Source organism: Miniopterus natalensis, chromosome 1 (genome assembly GCF_054644295.1).
Source record: "Miniopterus natalensis isolate mMinNat1 chromosome 1, mMinNat1.hap1, whole genome shotgun sequence".
NCBI lineage: Eukaryota > Metazoa > Chordata > Mammalia > Chiroptera > Miniopteridae > Miniopterus > Miniopterus natalensis.
In genome coordinates, this window is record NC_142081.1 from 101,216,007 (window position 1) to 101,235,872 (window position 19,866).

The 19,866-nt window shown below is 46.7% G+C and overlaps 1 protein-coding gene across 1 annotated transcript; it reads left to right on the forward strand.

Moving 5' to 3' along the window:
• The first annotated feature begins 721 nt into the window (after positions 1 to 721).
• On the forward strand, positions 722 to 18,890 carry LARP6 (La ribonucleoprotein 6, translational regulator). Its single transcript, XM_087824716.1, has 3 exons — positions 722 to 936; positions 12,475 to 12,685; positions 16,943 to 18,890. The coding sequence occupies exons 1-3, from the start codon at positions 737 to 739 to the stop codon at positions 18,008 to 18,010; spliced, it is 1,479 nt and encodes a 492-aa protein (XP_087680842.1). The 5' UTR covers positions 722 to 736; the 3' UTR covers positions 18,011 to 18,890.
• The last annotated feature ends 976 nt before the right edge of the window (positions 18,891 to 19,866 follow it).

Here is a 19,866-nt window from a genome sequence, read left to right on the forward strand (position 1 = left end):
CTTTCAAACTTCAGTGAACTTCAGCATCACTTAGAGTGCTTGTTAAAAGACAAAGTTCTAGATCATAGATTCTAACTCAAGTCTGGATTGGCCCTGAGAATTTGCATTTCTAACCCGTTCCCAGGTGAGGCTGGTGCTGCTGGTCTGGGGACCACACTTGGAGAACCACTAGTATAGGTCATGGTAGGCACCAAGTGCCTGACCTCGCAGGACGCACAGTCCATGGTGGTTACGCCAAAGAGACTAACGGTGGAAATTTCAATCATCTCGGCAGGTCAGCGGGGGAGACACGCAGGAGGCAGCGAAGCCCCTGAAGCTGCTCTGTGCCTGCCACCCCCGGTCATCTACACACTGAGAAGTCAGTTGTGTTGCGCCCCTCCCGGGGCAGCGGCGCAAGGAGCGGGCCGAGGCCGGGGCCCAGGCTCCTCCTGTCAGGTTCGGGGCGGGGGGCAGAGGGCGCGCGCCGGCAGACTCGGGGGTCCAGGGGATCGCTCCCCGACAGGCCTCCGCCGGAGGACAGCGGAGGAAGTCGCCCCCCCTCCGCGGCCCCGCCTGCGCTGGCTCTCCGCGCGCGTCCGGGGCGGTGGCGGTGGCGGCGGCGGCGCGGGGCGGGGCGCCGCGACCCCCGTCCCTCCCCGCCACCCCTGGCCCCTCGGCCGCAGGCGCGGCAGCCCGGCTGGCTCGGCCTGGCGGCGCGGGGAGCCTGCGGCGCCGCAGTCCCGGCCGCCCGCGAGCCATGGCCCAGCCCGGCGAGCAGGCTCTGCCCGGGCCCGAGACCGCCGTGCAGATCCGCGTCGCCATCCAGGAGGCCGAGGACGCCGAGGGGCTGGAGGACGACGAGGAGGGCGCGGAGGCGCGGGGCGCGGGGGATCCCGCCCGGTATCTCAGCCCCGGCTGGGGCAGCGCCAGCGAGGAGGAGCCGAGCCGCGGGCACAGGTAGGCGCGGGGGCGCGCCCGGGCCGAGCGCAGCTGGCGACCCCGGTCCCGGCGCACGCGAGGTCGGGGACCCCGAGTCTGCGGGCGGAGGGGCTGAGTCAGCCCTTCCCGGGGGCGCTGCCCTGGGCCGTGGCAGGGTGTCTTGGGGCAGCCCTGGATGCCGTGGTCCGCGGCTCTGTAACCCGGCCGCGCTCCCCTGCCAGGCGCGGGCGGCGGGGATCTGAGGGCCTGTCCGTGGGCGCGGTCTGGGACCCAGGAGTAGGAAGCGCGTCCCGGGCCATCCTCTCCCTGCCCAGCCCCAGGAGGAGCCTCCTTCCCTGAGCCTCTGAGCCGCTCAGCCCGGCCTGGTCTTCACCCGGGAGGCCGCCCGCGCCCCCGCGCCCGCCCCCGCCCCGCGCGGGGCTCTGCGAGCTCTCGCTGCCCTGTCTGCTCCTCAGCCCCAGTGGCTTCCCGGTCTCCGGTGGCCCAGGCACAGCTGACACTCGCTGCTGTGGGGTCCCAGGAGGGGTGATTTCATGGTGTCGAGAGCCCTCTTGCCCTGATTCAGGGTCAGTCCAGGGCTCGCGGCCCGCATCCCCCGTGCTGGGGGATTCCCATTTCCACAGCGCCCTGCCCACTGCCTCCTCGGCGTGCAGCGTCATCTTGCTGCCTTGGCATTGGGTTCCTGGATGATGGGTAGTCCGGGGGTGGCACAGGAAACCACCTGCCTAACTGTGCCTCTGGGCCCTGAGCTTGTCATCAGCTGGAGATCTTAGTCTTGTGCCCAGCGAATGTCCAGGCCTTTTAGGACTGGCTTTGTCTCTGCTGTTGAGATACAGTATGGAGTATCCATAGAAATGAGCATAGGGCATGGCAGAACTTGCAAATTCTGGGGGATGCCAACAAGCATTTATTAAAGCCTTCTTCTGAGACTCTGTACACGTTTTTAGCTGTCAGAGCTCTGGAGGATTATTCTGTGGCAGGCATAAATCTTCTTCATTGGGAGAATAGTTAACTCAAGGGCATAAGGAGACTGGAACCAAAGCCATTCCCCATCACTGGCTGACTCCCAGTGAAAAAGTCTGGATTTAGGGACCCAGAGATTCAGGGTATTCAAGGAGGAGAATCCAGCCCAACAATTTAGAGCAGGAAAGCTGGGTCACAGCAGATGACACAGTAGATATATCAGCACTTTACATACTGTAAAGTCTGATTCATTCATTCAGCTCTGCTGAGTATTGAGAGTATAAAAATAATGACTCCATAGTCACTGGATCTCACAGTGTTGAGGAGAAGGCAGCCACCTAGTCAAATAATTTCAGAGGTCAAGTATGGTAGCTCTGAAGTGTTTATCCTTCTGACCTTCTTGCCTGTGGCTGGCAAAAAGCTGTCCCCTATCCTGGGGCTAAGTTTTGAGAGAGTACCGTTACTAGAGATTAAAGTCCTACTTATTTCCTGGGCCCAGAAAGATCCCCTATGAGATCTAGGAGAACATGATCCTCAGTACTCCTCCAGAGCCACCCTTCTCTCCCAGCTCCACTGTCTTGAGTCTCATGGAGCATTCAGTCAGAAGCATTTCCTGCTGCCCACGGGCATAGAGTTGACCCCAGAAAATCTTTGGGGTTCTTCAGGGTAGTGTAGCCAACAGAATCCAGCAGGCAGACATCCAGAGCACAAGGAGATGCAGCCAAGAACAGGATGCACACTGTCCCTCATGTCGGCCCAGCCTAGCATGGGAGCAGCTGCCACCCTGAGAATATACTTCTGGGATCCCAGGGCCTGCTGGAAGCAGCCCAGGGTCATGAATATGCTCGGTGAGATGGGGCACCCACCCGCATCATCCCCTCAGCCCATTGCTGCCTTTCCTGCCTGCCCTAACAATTCATGCTCCCACAGACCCCTTCTCCTCTAGGTCCCTGAACACAGGGTGCACTTTGTGTCTACATGCCTGTGTAGTCACACTTCTGGTCCCTCTGATGGATGATTTCTAGTCAACCTGAAAGTTTCCCTGCCTCTTCCCCACTTCCCCCATCCCTACCCCAAACTGGATTTGTTTCCTCTCCTTCGTGTTGCTGTAGCCCTCTGTCCATATTATTCCTAGCACTTACCCACAATTATAATTCTAGAGTTGTGTCTTCCTCAACAGCGTATGAGCTCCGTGAATTCAGGGACTGTGCTTGCCCTGTTCTCATTGTATCCTCAGCACCTGGCATGTACTGAGTGTTTTCTAAATATTTGTCGAATGAATGCAAGTCTCTATCATCACACTCACTCCATGAGGTAGGAGTATTTGTGTTTCTCCTCTGCTAAATAGTGAGATCCTTGAAGGCAGTCATCTTGCCCGAGTTCTCTGCATGTCTCCAGTACCTAGCCCAATACCTGGCTTATACCTGGGGACAAGGGCTAAATGGAAAAAAGGAATAATCTTGATAATCTCCAAATGTTCATTAGTCTTCTCCTCACATCTTGTTAACTAAACAGGTATCTTTCCTTTTATTATTACCTTTTAACATAAAAATTTCAAACATAAAATGTGAAACAATAGTACAGTTGTAAATATTTTACCATATTTATTTGATGGACATATAATGTGTATGATTTTCCCTGAAGCGTTTGAAAATACATGGTACATAATACTTATACCCTACATACTTCATTTTGTAGCTCTTAATAATGACATTCTCCTGTAAAGCCGTGATACTATTATTGCAATTAAGAAAGTTAACAATTCCCTAATATAATCCCTAAAATGATCTAATAGTCAAGTTCCATATTTAGGATTCCCCCAATTGCCCCACATTATGTTTTACAGCTTGTATTTTTCCCCTTAAACCAGAATCCAATCCAGGTCGAGGAATTTGTCTATTAGGTGCCTTTAGAATCTTTTAATCTAGAATATTACCATTTTTTTTTAATGCTTTTCTATTTTGGAACTAAGAGGCCAGATGTCTTGTTGAATGTTTCACAGTTTGAATTGGTCTGGTTTAACTTGCTCCTTTGTGCCATGTGTTTCCTATAAAATGGAAGTTTTGGCTAAAGGCTTGATTAATTTCAGATTAAACATTTTGTCAAGAACACTTCATAGGCAATGCCATGAATTTTAGGCAGCATCCACCATTAGTGATGCTAAATTTGACCTCTTGGTTAATGTGATCCCTCTATTGCAATTAACAAGCAATAGGTGGGCTTCTTGTGACTATTCTTTCACCATCCACTTTCTCCTAATGGTTTTAGTGTCCAGTGATGATCCTTGCTGCAGTCAGTTTATTGGGGATGGCAAATTGGTGATTTTCTAATTTTATTCTTTGTAGTACATTTATTAGCTAGCATTCTTCTGTAAAAGTCAGCTTTGCTTCATTACCTGGAGTTCAACAAGAGTTCCTCCTAAAGAGGCAGGCAGAGATGGTTAATTATTTCCCCTTTCTTTGAGTACTTCCTTGCTTTCTGATACTAGATAGTCTGTGCTTAATTTGTATGTTTCCTATTCCACTCATGGGATCTAGCCATTTCCACAGGAATCCCTTGTTTTTTCAGATACTAGTGGAACAGTATTTAGAAACCAAGACTTGGAATTAAGAGTGCTAATTTCTGCGGTTTGGCGCAGTGGTTGGAGAGTTGGCCCATGGACTGAAGGATCCTGGGTTCGATTCCAGCCAAGGGCACTTACCTCAGTTGCAGGTTTAATCCTCAGCCCTAGTCAGGGTGCATGCAGGAGGCAACCAATTGATGCGTCTCTCTCACATCGATGTTTCCCTCTCCCTCTCTCTCTCATTCCCTTCCGCTCTCTCTGAAAAGCAATAGAAAAAATATCCTCGGGTGAGAATTTAAAAAAAGAGTGCTAATTTCTACTGGGGCACCATTGCTTTCAGGTTCTTTTAATGGCCAGAACTAGGAAAATTTTTTTTTAAATTTATGTTGCTAACTCTAATTTAAATTTAATAGTACAAGTTTTTGCTTTACTTCTTTTCGTTTTACACTGGAAATCTTGATTTCTAATAATATTAATTTATTTATTTGCTTTGTCTTACAATGTATAAAATTATTTAAAATTATAATGCTAAATATTAGTACAAATAACAAACCACTGAGCACACCTGCTTTTCATATAGCAAACAGAAACATCTAGGTTTCTTTCTCTCCGTGATGTTTAGAGATGTTGCTCAAGCTATCGTTTCCCTGCTCTGGCTGATGATAATGAAAGCCCCCATCTATCAATGCCAGTTTGTGCCAGACATGGAACTAAATACTTTGTATACCTTATCTCTGCTCCACATCACAAACCATTTTTTAGATCTGCAGAGACATCCACTAGTTGTACTCTTCCCAGTCATTGAGAACACATCCAAACATCATGTCAGAAGACAGGTCGTGATCTCTAATAAATATATAAGAACCCATGGCCACGCAGACGCAGGATGTGGCCTCTGCTAGGACATCCAAAATGGAGTTGTTCCCAAGATGCCTTTTCCAAAGTTGAACATACTTGTATATTTTCAATCTGTCTCTATGAAGAACCTTTATCTTTTGATTTCGCCCTCATGATTTTTTTATTGCATCATCAATTCGGTTGTCTTTTTGAACCTTCTCAGATTCATTATCTTTTTCTAGAGGCAAGGCAAGAGAAACTTCACAGATGGCACTGGACCCTAGTGTTTCTCAGTATCCTTCTTGTTGCTTTCTAGCATTTTCCTGGTCTTGGTGGCCAAAGCACCATATCAGACCATCTGCAAGGATAGGTGAGTCCAAGAGATCTGTCCTGTGTTGAAAGTCTCCGTGAGAAGCTCACTACTCTGCCATTTTAGATTGGATTTTTCTTTCTGTAAGGTATCATTTGATTAACCACTCAGTTAACATATCCAAATTAGCTTGACATTTTATGAGAAAAGCCTTGGAGATTTTATGCTCCATTTGTTTCTCCAGATTATTTACAAATATGATAAATATTTCAGCACTGGCCTATGGAGCCCAGTCATCTGTTTTGAAATGTGCCCCTTATTTCTACCCTATGTGTCCATTTTTAGCAGGTTTACAACTATAACAAGAATTTATCACCACTCCCAATGTACAATGCTTTTAAAATGAAACAATAATGTAAACATAAAACTTAAATGTAAATCTTTTTCAAAGCCCTTTTGAAAGGTCACTAACAAGACATTCACCAGTAACCATATTTTCTGTCTCAAAGAATCCTGATAGGCATGATTTGCCCTTACAGAAATGATTCATTTTATATTGGTGGTACTTTTCAAATTCCTACTGCGTGCAAGGCTCTGGGTTGATGCTAGAGTGAAAGAAATCAATATGAACCTTGCTCTCCAGGAACTTAGGGTTCAGGGCACTAAAAAGATGTGCATACAAGTAGTTTTGATACAAGTATAGACAAGTGTTAGTTGAAAGCTGAAATGATTTCCTTACTGAGAGATTGCATTTGAGATGGACCTTGACGTGCAGCTAGAATTTAGACTTGAGAGATGGGATAAGGAATTAAAGGAGATAGGAACTGAGTGCTCAAAGGCCAAGAGGCCAGAAACTTTGTGACCCTTGCAAGGAACTATAAGTCTTTTTATTTTATTTTATGTTTTATTGATTTTAGAGAGAGAGAGAGACATCGATGTGAGAGAAACACGGATCAATTGCCTCCTGTACGTGCCCCTCCCAGGGATCAAACCCGCAACTTAGGTATGTGCCCTGACCAGGAATAGAACCCATAATTTTTTGGTGTATGGGACGATGCTCCAACTAACCTAGACACCTGGCCAGGGCAGGAACTGTAAGTCTTTTATTGCTGGGAGCAAAGGATCTGAAAGGAAATAAGGTCAAAATAAATTTGGAAGCTGATTACAGCCAGACTCTAAATGAATCTGAGTAAAGAGCTAAGGACTTGGGTTTTATTTAATATGAAATAGAAAATGTTGCTGTTGTCAACATCATCACTACAGCAGTGACATAGCTGTTCTTCAAAACATGTGATAAGCCACAGAGTGGAAGAGGCTTAACCCAAAATGCAATTGCAGGGGGCAGGGGCAGGAGGTGGGAAGACGGGACCCTGGAGAGGCTCCGGTTGGGAAATATGTGAAGGATGCAAGAGTGAAAAGGGATGCTAATATCTGAGAAGTAATTTAAATTCTTCCTTTAGAAGAATCGTCCAGTCTCTCTGTCTGAAAATGAAAAGTAACAGACAGCATACCATTTACTTCCAAGGGGGAAAAGAAGAAACAAGGTTATTTTCTAAAGGAATTAAATGAACTAACTGGTGATCTAGGGCTGCTAAGGTAGAGCCAGTACCTGCAGTGTAAGAGCCTTCTCATATAAAGCCCCTAGGTGATGATTCCCTGCCTGTTCCCCCTAAAGTGAAGCCTGCCAGCTGGCATGTGCCACCCATGTATATAGAGCCACCTAAGAAGAAAACCAATGGGAGTAGAGATCTGTAGAGGGAACCCACGTGACCCACCAAGTAAAAGCAGTCCACACCTTCATCATTCAATATCAGTAGCCGTGGAGCCTAACTTCCCGTTCTTAAGTGTGGGCTGTGTACAGTGACTACCTTCCAAAGTGTACCGTATGGGAAGGGGGGAAAAGGAGTCACTTTGCCGTAGAGACAGACCACCTCGGCCAGGTGATCAGGGTCAACATCCGCAGCCATCAGTCATGTGGATAGTACGTAGCCTTGATACGATGTGATGAGAATAGAAATTTACTTCCGTGGTCCTCCTAAAACCCCGTAGCCCCAGTTTAAGCATGAGAAAAATATCAGACCAATCATAAAGAGGGACATTCTACATATACCTGAACAGTACTCTTCAACACTGTCGAGGTCTCAAAATGCAAGGCAAGTCTGAGAAACTGTCACAGCCAAGAAGAGCCTAGGGAGGTATGAGGACTAAATGTGATATGACATCCTGGATGGGATCCTGCAACAGAAAAAGGACATTAGGTAAAAACTAAGGAAATCTCAATAAAGTACGGACTTGAGCTAATAATAATGCATCAATATTAAGCTATTAATAATAGAAGAAGCCTGATGTGAGGTATATGGAACTCTGTACTATTTTCACAATTTCTCTATAGATCTAAAACTATTCTAAAATAAGTTTATATTTAAAATGCTTATAAAGAAAAAGATGAATTATTTATCAGTCACATGAAAATCAGTGACATCAAAGTTAAATAGAAAAGCTGACCCCAGAAGACACAGAGGTGACACTGTTGGGAACAAAAAGACTAAAAAATATGTCCTCTAGTTAGTACCCTGAGAGAGAATTTAAAATATTGCATCCACAAAACAAGAACAAGATGCTCTTAAAAAGGAACAAAAGGAACAATCTGAAGAGATAGAAGAGTTCTTAGAGAATAAATAAATAATTACTGAAATTTTAAAAAATTCACTAGGAAAGGTTGGAAGATAATGTCAAGGAAGTCTCTTAGCATGTAACGCAAAGACAAAGGCAAAAACAGACAATATGAGAGAAAAGAGACATAGAGGATCAATCAAGTGGTCAGTCAATTAATAAGACTTTAAAAAAAAACGTAGCCTTAACAGATGCTTTCGCCCTGCAGTGAATAATGTTTGTATAGTTATAAAACAAGATATAACTGATTGACTTGCAACTTTTACTATCTCTAGACAAAACATGGAAAAATAGTTACAGAATAGAATGCAAATGTTATGAACCCTGACAAAATGAAATAAAGGTACATCTGATAGAATTTGGATGGTTGGAAATGGAAGGAGAGTTGAAGGAAAAGGTAGGGTAATATGCACATTGTATGTAGTGAGGAATTGAGAAATATTATTTAATGTTGATGGAGTAAGAAACAGAATTTTAAGTGCATTATTTAAAATCACAGAAAAAAACAAAAGTAATATAAAATTTTAAAAATTGGAAGAAGAGGCTTTAGGAGATGAGCAACCCCAAATCTTCATCTTATATAATAGGACATGAATAGAGAATGTCTGTAGTTGACAAGTGGGAAATAGAGCTATGAGCATATTTTGTAGAACTACAAGGGAACTGTCATAAGAACTAAATGATTAAATAGAGGTTGTCTCTTGGGAGAAGAAATGGAACAGGAAATTGTTGCTTATAAATCCTCTCTTTTATTTTAGTTTTACTATGAATATGTATTACCTTAATTTTTAAGATTTGTTTTTGATGAGCTATTAATACTCTTCAAGGGGGAGTAATGAGGACAGTTGGAATGGAAAAGAGAACAGATGGGAGACGCTACAGAATATAACCAACACTTAACTGACTCCATGTGGGGGCAAAAGAGACATTTTGGGTTTTGAGCCTAAGTGCAGAGAAGAGTGACTAGGCAAAGTAGTTAGTGGGGCAGTTTGGGAGGGATGATATATAGTTTTTACAGGCCTGTTGTAATTGACAAAAAGTTGCCAATATTCGTATTTAAAGGATAAAAACTTTTTCAATGTTCATAAAGGGTACAGGGTTTTTTTTGTTCAAAGGTTGTTGCATGAGCCAGGAAACAGTGCAGCATGCTCCCAGACATAAAACAGGCTCTCTTATTCTTCCAGGAGTGCCTTTTGGAGATACACAGTTGCTGCTAAGAGCACCCATGCAGAGGGAGGGGTCCCCTGTTTGCAAGAAGCTCACCTCTGCACTCGAATAGGGGCCTTATACACCTCCCCAATACTGCCCACCTGTTCAGAATCTCAGGCCACCTGCCCGCCCACTCACTGGGTGCTAATAACTGATGCAGAATTACCTCCAACACGTTATGGATTGTTTACTGTGGAGCTTCCCAGGTAGACCGTCTCTTGGTAGGCCCAGGTTTCAATCCTACCTGAGTTCGAGTTCTGCAGAACTGGACATACTGAATTTGAAGTGGTGTCGGGCTATCTAAGTGGCAACGTCAGGCAGGCAGTTAGGAACTGAGGACTGGAGCTCAGGAGTGAGAGAGAGAGCGGTGTGGGAGAAGAGGCAAATTTGCATTGGATGAGCTAACCAAGGGCAGAAGTGTGGAGGCTGCCAGGAGATAAAAAGTCAAGGCGGAATCCTCAGGGAATGCCTATATTTAGAAATGGGAGAAGAAAGAGGAGGCTGAAAGGGCAGTTAAATGGATGAGAAGAATCAGAAAAGAACAAGTCATGTAAGCCCAGGTTGAAGAATATCAAGAAGGTGGCCAGCAGTGACCGCCGTCCCGCAGCGGAGCAAGAGGGCCGGGGTGGAGGAGAGGCACCCGGATATGGCAGATGGGTGGGCTCTCTGGTGGATGCCCACACACAGAGCAAGCTTGGGGGTGGGGAGGCAGGCTACAAGGCAGGCCTGGGCAGATCTGGTTGGACGAACTTCTTTCTCAATCAGGCCCCCAAAAGAATCATCTGCAGGAAATAAAGTCTTCCTGTGGCAGACCTTGGGAAGAGCGGGAGGCTCTAGAATGGGCACTGGAGAAATTGAAAAACTAAATCACCTTCCTTCCATTATATTTTATTTGTTTACGAGTACAGTTTTTATCATAGCATCAACGGCTCTGGTTTGAGAGTAAGACTTACTGGTTTTCAGGTCCCTTCGATGGTCTGGTCACCTCTGATATACTAGCCACTTGTACTAAGTTAAATCATTTTGCTAATACTCCTGAGTCCACCTAAAATTCTTCATTGGTCATTGACACACACCTCACCTCATCACCACCTTCCATCTCCAGAACTTCTTTGTTTCCCACCTGAAACTCTATCCATTAGACAATAACTCCCCACTCACCCCTCCCCCACCCCCTTTTAACCACCACCCTACTTTCTGTCTCTATGAATGTGATTATTCTAAGGACCTCATATAAATGGAATCGTACAGTATTTATCTTTGTGACTGGCTTATTTCACTTAGCATAATGTCCTCAAGTTTCATCCGTGTTGCAGCATGTGTCAGAATTTTCTTTTGGGGGCTGAAATATATTTCACTTATGTACATATCACATCTTGTTTATCCATTTGTCCATCAATGGACTCTTGTTGCTCCCGCCTTTTGGCTGTCATCATAACACTCCTGTGAACAAGTCCTCCCAGCAGAGTAGAAGCACACCGATGCTTTAGTGGGCTAGGTGTGTGTATCTGTACCAGGAGGTGCTTTCTCTGCTCAGAGCATGGTAATGGAAGCTCTGCATCGGGTGTTCATGCTCTTAGACATAAAGCTAACACATAGGAAAGCAGCTATTTTTTTCTGGAAGTAATTTTTAATCCTTTTTATTTTATAGTGTATATCTATAGTATTTGTATAATACATGATTTAATTTGGTAATAAGTATACAAAAGAGAACTCATCTTTGATAACTTTTAATAATGGTGTCCGCTATGATTTGGATAATCACAGATTCCCTAAGTATTTATGGCTTTCAAGTTTTTATAACCTCTTTGTGAAAGGTTGGCCATCCTAAAGAAGCTTTGTCCAGGATTTCCTTGGCTTGTTCTCATGTCCTAATATTCTGGGGAAGGGGAAGTCATCCAGGTGGAGTCGCTGTGGGTGTGGGTTTCATTTAGAAGACCCTGGTGAAGGGGATTGTTTCCAGATTCCATGGCAGAGTCCCAGCAAAGCCTGGAAGGTGTTGTATGCTGGCTTTGGGGACACAAAGTTTGAGTTCAGATCCTCGAAGCCTCTTATGAATGAGCAAAGAGATGTATCTGTTGCTTACTGAGCTCTGAGGATATGCCAGGAGCTCTTCTGGATATTCATTTAATCTTCACAACAGTCTTACCATGATTCCCAATTTACAGGTGACGGAACTGAGGTGCAGCAGTGGAGTTCCTTGCCTGAGTTTACTCAGTTAATAAATGGTGTCAGGATTCAAACCCAGGCAGCCTAACTCTAACTCTAGAACCTAGACTCTTAGTTACTTCGCTAAGCTGTCTTCTAGAAATTGGGATTTGCAGGGTGGAGGTTGGGAGGGAAGGATAAGGAGTATATGTGAAAGGTACGGGATGGCAGAGCAGCACATCAGTGTTAACAGAGGGTGTTGTTGTATTAACGATCCTCCCTTGTTAAAAACAAAAGTGTGATTTCTTAGCTTTTTGGAAGCAAAACCTGTCCCCCTCTGGCTCTGTGATCACCCCCCTGCGGAGTCCAGTTCAGGTGTGACCCAGTGCAGTTTCCAAGGGCTGCTGTAACAAGCACCACAAACTGGAGGGCCTAGAACAACAGAGATTTATTGCCTCACAGTTCTGGAGGCCAGAAGTCTGAAAGCAAGGTGTCAGCAGGGCCCTGCCCCCTCTCAGGGTGCTGTGGGAGGGCCTGCTGTAGACCTCTCTCCTAACTTCTGGTGGTCTGTTGGCAGCCTGATGTTCCTTGACTTCTGCATCCCCCCATCTCAGCCTTCATCTTCAAGTGGCATTCTCCCTGTGTGTCCAGATTCCCCTTTTAAAGACATCAGTCGTACTGGATTAGGGACCTCCCTGCTCTGGCATGGCCTCATCTTCAACTAATGACATCTGTAAGACTCTTTCCAAATGAGGTCGCATTCTGAGCTGGGAATGTTGGGACTTCAACATATGAAATCTGGGTGGGGGAGGCAGTTCAGCTCGTAACACCCGGTGTCTCCTTCTGGTCTCAGTGGCTCCACGACAAGTGGGGGTGAGAATGAGCGTGATGATGTGGAGCAGGAGTGGAAGCCCCCAGATGAGGAATTAATCAGGAAACTGGTGGATCAGATCGAATTCTACTTTTCCGATGAAAACCTGGAGAAGGACGCCTTCCTGCTAAAGCACGTGAGGAGGAACAAGCTGGGATATGTGAGCGTTAAGCTACTCACGTCCTTCAAAAAGGTGAGGCCTCGTGGTCGGAGCTGCCCCAAGGGCTTCAAGGCTGTTTGGGATTATGGGTCTAAATATGTTTTACCCTTTTGAAACCTAATGAGTAGTGACTTTTTACTTCCTCTGAGGCCTGAAAAATAGAAAAATGATCAAGAGAAGGGACTTAGGATTGTTAGAAGGAAAACTGTCCCCACTATCAAAAGGGTTCTGGGTTTGGAGACAGATCTCAGCAATGGTCTTTTGAGACACCTATCAGGCCTAGAATTGTGAAATTCAAGCTTTTCATTTGTCAAGTTGAATAAGCGAAGGAAGGAGTGCTCAGACGGGGATGAGCCTTCTCCAGGCTTTGGCTGCCTTTGCTGGGTAATGCCCACCTCCTCAGCTGCAGACGGAGACGTGGGGTCTGCCTATTGCTGCCTTCTGGGCAGCAGGCCGCGTGCCCTGCTGTGTACACGTCCAGCAAGTGGGCTCTGCTTGCCGGCTTCTCGAAGAGCCAACTGACCATGTGGCCTCGGAACTCTGTCTCCCTTGGGGGAAACGCATTTACTAGAATGGAAAAGCTGCTTATTGTATAAAGGGATGTGTAAGGAGTGGGCCCTGGCCAAGTTGTCAGGCAGCACTGAGGACAGCCTTTCTCCTGGCGCGCGTTTCTGCCTCACCCCCTGGTGTACTCTGCCCTCCTTTGTTGCCCTCTTTCCTTTATTCCTTCATCAAACATACTCATCCCGTATGCTGAGCACTGTGATAGGCACAGGATATACAAGATGGATTTGGCGTTGCCCCGCCTTCGCAAACACCAGTGAAGGAGAGAGATTAGTGAAGGGTTATAATATGACCTTAGACAGCACCACAGAAGAAAGAACAGAGCACTGTTGGTGGTGAGTTGATTAGAGCAACTGACCCTGCCTGGAGAACTGAGAACCCTTCCTAGAAGTGGTGGCATCATTGGATGCTGGAGAACAAGTAGGAGTCTTCAGGTGTAGGAGAGGGGAAGGGGCATTCCACGTTGCAAAGGCGGCCCTGCTCTTCCTCCGGCTGCCTCCTTTCTTGCTACCCTGTTCCCACACCCACACTTCCGACGGCAGATGTGAGGGGAGGTTCTCACACCAGGCGTTTCTCTAACGCCAGCTGAGTGTCCTGCAATTTACCTCAATTCTGACACTGCCTCCCTGGAGATGGCATTAGATGCCAGAGGTTAAGGGCTCAGTCCCACAGACTGCCCCCCACTTCAGGTGCCAATCACAAGTAGTAGGTCCCCAGGTTACCCACAACTTCTGTCCAAATTGGCTACAAATCAGAGCTTCCTGTGACCTCCTCCTCTTGGATTTGATTATTTGCTAGAATAGCTCACAGAACTCGGGGAAACATTTACTTACGTTTACCCGTTTATTAAAGGACATAGCAAAGGATAGAGATGAACAGCCAGAAGAAGAGATACAGGGGTTGGGACCTGGGATGGTCCTGAGCACCGGAGCTTCTGTCCTGGCGGAGCTGGGATGTGCCACCCGCCCACCTGGAAGCTCTCCAACCCCCTTACTATTGGAATTTTTTTGGAGGCTTCCTCACATAGACACGATTAACTACATTTCCATCCTCTCTCCCCTCCAGAGGACGGTGGGTGGGGCTGAAGGTCCCAAGCTTCTAATCATCGCTTGGTCTTTCTATGAACAGCTGCCACACAGGAGCCATTGGGAGCCCACCCAGAGTCATCTCGTTAGAACAAGAGATGCACCTAATGCTCTGATCCCTTAGGAGTTTACAAAGGTTTCAGGAGCTCAGTGCCAGGAATGGGGGCAAAGACCAAATGTATATATTTCTTATTATAAATCACAATATCACATATGTGCAGAGAATAGTGAGCAAGCCCTCACATGCAGAGTGTTTGTGGGGGACCCCAAAATGCAGCAGCCAGTGGAATCATCCTATACATTTCTCCTTTCCTCCCCAGACACCCTAAGAGTCATCTTTCCTTCCTTTTTAAGTTGCCACTTATGTATCTATTCAGGAGGCATCTTCTCTGTTGAAAATCAGCTGCAGAGTGGACACAGACTCCCCAATACCTCCAAAATGAGAGCAAAGACCCTTTTCCTTTGAAAGGGTTTCCCGCTAATCATAATAGGAAACCTTTATGACGGAGATAACAAACAGGGAAATGACAGCTTCTGAAAATCTCACAGAGTTCTTGTAGTAATTGCACAAAGCCCACATCCCCCTGGTTCCTCTTCTTAGCTGGTGCTTGGTCACTCCTCCTAAAGACACAGACACAGGCCTGGGACTCTCAGACCCAGGTTTCCCAGTGGACCTTGCACCCAGCTCTGGAGGGGTGCTGGGTCCTTGCCAGAGCCTGCTTTGCTCACTGCTGGCCCTGGCGGCTGTCACTTCTCCAGCCCTCTGAATAAGGCAGGACTGGCCTCCCCAGGCACCATTTGCTCAGGCCCCGGGCTTAGTCACTAGATTCTCCTTCTCTCCTGAGTGCTCCCGCCCTGACTGGTTTTGGAGAATACGCCCCATGTTCTTCCCTGAGAGAACCAATGTTTGGCTCTCCCACAGCCTGGCACTGAACTGCGGTCATCACCTTCACCCTTTCTGGATCTCTCATTGCATCCATTCATCTATAGTCCATCTCTTTCCCTGGACGCACTTCTCTCTGTCCTTAGCCTGTGTCACGGTGATCAGCCCATTGAGTCTGTGTGTAGGTGACTCATGGTTCCCACACTCTAAGCACAAATCCGGGCCATTTCATCCAGAGGCCACAGGCTAGCAAGGCAGTGTCCTCTCTCCAGGAGCCTGCCTGTATGACTAAGGGCTCTGCCAGGGTCCTCCCAATGCTGCTCTGTGAGGGAGTGCTCCCTTCTTGAGTCCTAGGAAGTTCCTGCTTTGGTCTCAGGGTTCCTCTGCAGAGCAGCTGCTCTGACCTAGCCTCAGAGGACTCACCATTCCTGGATCAGGCCACCCACCCCACCCATCTCCACCGTTTCTTTGGGTGATTCATTCTCCCTGGCATTCCCTTCACTGGAAGTGGGCCTCTTGAAAACTACTATTTTATGATATAAATACAGCTTTCACATACTGCAACATTGATACCCACACTTTCCACTAAGGAAAGTGAGGAGGGGATCTATTTCACCATTCTCCATGAGGCCCAAGTTGGATTTAATTCCAAGTTGAAACAGCCCACTTTATTTCCAGGAGATATTTCAGTGAAATATGAAACATCTTTTGGAACTTCCTCTATAGCAATGCATAAAAGCAGAAATACAACTCCAGAGAGGCATTTGAATGTTAAAATCTCTGAGTCCTATCAAAATGATAGCATTTAATGTTTGAAATAATGATAATGACTAATATTTATTGAGGACTCACTGTGAGCTAGACAATATTCTAAGATATATATATATTGTGTGTCTGGATATAGATATGTGTATACAGGATGTCCCAAAAATATGTACACACTTTAACACATTGCTAACTCAGTTAGTTTTCACTCCTTTTCAGGTTTAACTGATTTGAAATAATGGGTAAGGTCAGACTAAGCTTTGAACAAAGAAAACTTATCCTAAAATGCCACTAGACCTTTTTTATGGGGAGATATAAAAGATAAAGTTTTTGGTACAAAACCAGCAACAATTGATGACTTGAGGTCACACAAATACCGAACGAAATGATTGTTGATGTTTGCGATTCCATTGCTCCGGATTATCAGCAGTGCCTGGACCAGAACTGTCATCAGTTTGAAAACAGACATTTACCAAAAAAAATTATTCATTTCTTTTAAATTTTGAAAATGAACTGTATGCTAGTAAATGCTGACTTTATAATCATTCAAAGTGCGTATACATTTTTGGGGGGACACCCTGTATTCATTTAATCTTCAGACTGACTCTGTGAGGCAGGCTTATTAACATCTCCATTTCACAAATGAGGAAGTTGAGGTACTGGGAGATTGAATAACTTTTTAGGTCTCACTGCCAGTTGGAGGTGGGCCTTGCATTTGTGCATGCAACAGCGTTGGTCCAGAGCCTGCAGGTTTCCATCACCATGAAAAGTTCTGTTGGACAGCACTGCTCCAAACTGCGCTGCCTCATTCGACGTGCTGCGAAGCGTGCTTGTTCCCTCATTCATTCACTAGATTTTTGAGTGCCTGCTCACACCAGGAATGATTGTAGGTACCAGTGTTCCGAAGTAAGGAAAGGCAGGAGGGAGATTACAGAGGACACAAGGTGGACAAGGACATTAGGTACCATTTCAGATTTGCTTTGTGTTCTTTAGGTGAAACATCTTACACGGGACTGGAGAACCACAGCGCATGCCCTCAAGTACTCAGTGACCCTCGAGTTGAACGAGGACCACCGGAAGGTGAGGAGGACCACCCCTGTCCCGCTCTTCCCCAATGAGAACCTCCCCAGCAAGATGCTCCTGGTCTATGATCTCTACCTGTCCCCCAAGCTGTGGGCCCTGGGCACCCCCCAGAAGAACGGGAGGGTGCAGGAGAAGGTGATGGAACACTTGCTCAAGCTCTTTGGGACCTTTGGCGTCATCTCATCAGTGCGGATCCTCAAACCCGGGAGAGAGCTGCCCCCTGATATTCGGAGGATCAGCAGCCGGTATAGCCAGGTGGGGACCCAGGAGTGCGCCATTGTGGAGTTCGAGGAGGTGGAAGCGGCCATCAAAGCCCATGAGTTCATGATCATGGAATCTCAGGGCAAGGAGAACATGAAAGCTGTCCTGATTGGTATGAAGCCACCCAAAAAGAAACCTCCCAAAGACAAGGCCCAGGATGAGGAGCCCACCGCAAGCATCCACTTGAACAAGTCCCTGAACAAGAGAGTCGAGGAGCTTCAATACATGGGTGACGAATCTTCTGCTAACAGCTCCTCTGACCCCGAGAGCAATCCCACGTCCCCTATGGCTGGCCGGCGGCATGTGGTCACCTGCAAACTCAGCCCTTCTGGCCACCAGAATCTCTTTCTGAGCCCGAATGCCTCTCCGTGCTCAAGTCCTTGGAGCAGCCCCTTGGCTCAACGCAAAGGTGTTTCCAGAAAATCCCCCCTGGCTGAGGAAGGCAGGCTGAACTCCAGCACCAGTCCTGAGATCCTTCGCAAGTGCACAGATTATTCCTCTGACAGCAGCGTCACTCCCTCTGGCAGCCCCTGGATTCGGAGGCGCCGCCAAGCCGAGATGGGAACGCAGGAGAAGAGCCCCAGAGCGAGTCCCCTCCTCTCTCGGAAGATGCAGACTGCAGATGGGTTACCTGTGGGGGTGCTGAGGTTGCCCAGAGGCCCTGACAACACCAGAGGATTCCATGGTGCACACGAGAGGAGCAGGGCCCATGTATAAATAAATACCTTCTATTTTTAATACCAGCTCCATTGAAAACCACCTCTGTTTTCAAGGTTCTGACAAATACCTGGCATGCCATAGAATGAAATTAAGTCTCCTTTCAAAGATTTTGTATACATGTAAACCTCTTAATTTATATATTTGTAATGTACATAAATTGTCCAGTACACTCTGGTTTTAAGACCATCTTCTAGGTCAGAACACCCCTTCCTCCCGGCATGACCATCGTTGTGATGCTGCCCAGTGTGTGTGTGTGTGTGTGTGTGTGTGTGTGTCACGGCTCTGTATGGCTGTGGGATGGGCTCCCCGGGGAAGGTCGGGCAGCGAGTCTCTTCTTTGGGGCAGGGTTCTTCTCTCCGGTGACTAAGCTGTCCTCAGTTGGCCATGCAGGGGCTCCTGAGAGCCCAGAGGAGTTCTGTTGTGCAATGTCAACTAGTTAAGCCTGTAGCATGGTGTCTTCTAGGACCTAATGTATGTTTCCTGTCAAGTGAATAAAAAATAAAATACTCAACTGGGAGTGCTGGCTCTGAAGTCATACACTGCATCTGACAAAAGTCTGCTGCCTGACAAGGCTGTGGTTAGCCTGTCATGAAGCCCTGAGGAGCTTAACAGAGACATTTCTTGAGTGTGCCCAGGGCAGCCCCGGGGCTCTCCCTGGGGCGTCTGGCAGCCTGAGAGGTCAGCCCAGTTTGTGCAGATGTTAGAGCACCACACCTCTCACCACAATGCATCACAGAGCAGAAAACAGCTCAGTGTAGACCAAGGTCTCTAGATGTGGTCCCCTGGACTGGCATTGACATCACCAGGGAACTTGTTAGAAATGCAAATTCTCAGGCTTACTGAATCAGAAACTGGGAGAGGAGCCTGGAACCTGGATTCTAACAAGCCTTCCTGGTGATTCTGAGAACAAAGGTGTGGGATTGGAGGTCACACAGTATGACTCCCGCATGCTACCCCCCCCCCCCCCACTTCCTAGTTCTGTGACCTTAGGGCAGTTACTAGCCCCACTCAGCCTCATTATATCCCTGCAAAGTGCTTTGTTTTGATTTCAGTGCCTGAAATGCAGTTGGCCCTCCATAAGTGGTAGCTCCCTTTTCGTGGGTTAATGTACATTACCACTGGAAGCTGGCTAGATTTTGCCGAAGGAGCACTGGCCAAGGCTTCGGTGTTGGCTTATCCACTTGCTAGTTGGGGGATTTGGGGCAAGTCACATTTAACGGAATTTGTTAATAATTATTGAATAGTGATCAGATGCCAGGGACTGTGCTAAGAGTTTTCCATACATTATCTCATTTAATTTTCCCAAGAACCACTTGAGAAAAGGTACAGATATTATCTCTATTTCACACTGGAAGAAACAGAGACATCATGCAGGTAAATGACTAACCTATCTGAGATTTAATGGCCAGATTGGTGGAGCTGGTGCCGGAGCCTACACTTTTACCACCAGACCATACTCAGCATCTCTGAACCTCATCATCCCCATTAAAAATAAAAGAACCACAAAAGGTGTGAATATTTATTCAGTACCTCCTATGTGCTGGACATTTTACTAGAAACATTCTTCCAATTACCTTCTCATTGCCCCAAGTAGGGTAATACCGAAAGCCATTGTGAAAATGGAAAGAGATAATGTGTTTTAAATTATACAGCTCTATACAAGCTAGCCGGTGAGTATTATCTGGTTAGTAAGATAGTGTGTCCCTTTGAAGACCCAGGAGAATTCCTATTAACTGGTAAGCACCTCCAGGAATTATGCAGATCTGCGATTTCCACCACTACCAGCTATAGGTGGCCCAAAGCCTCCCCACCCTGGGTAATGCTGGCCGCTCCAGGCCTCTGTGCTTCACTCC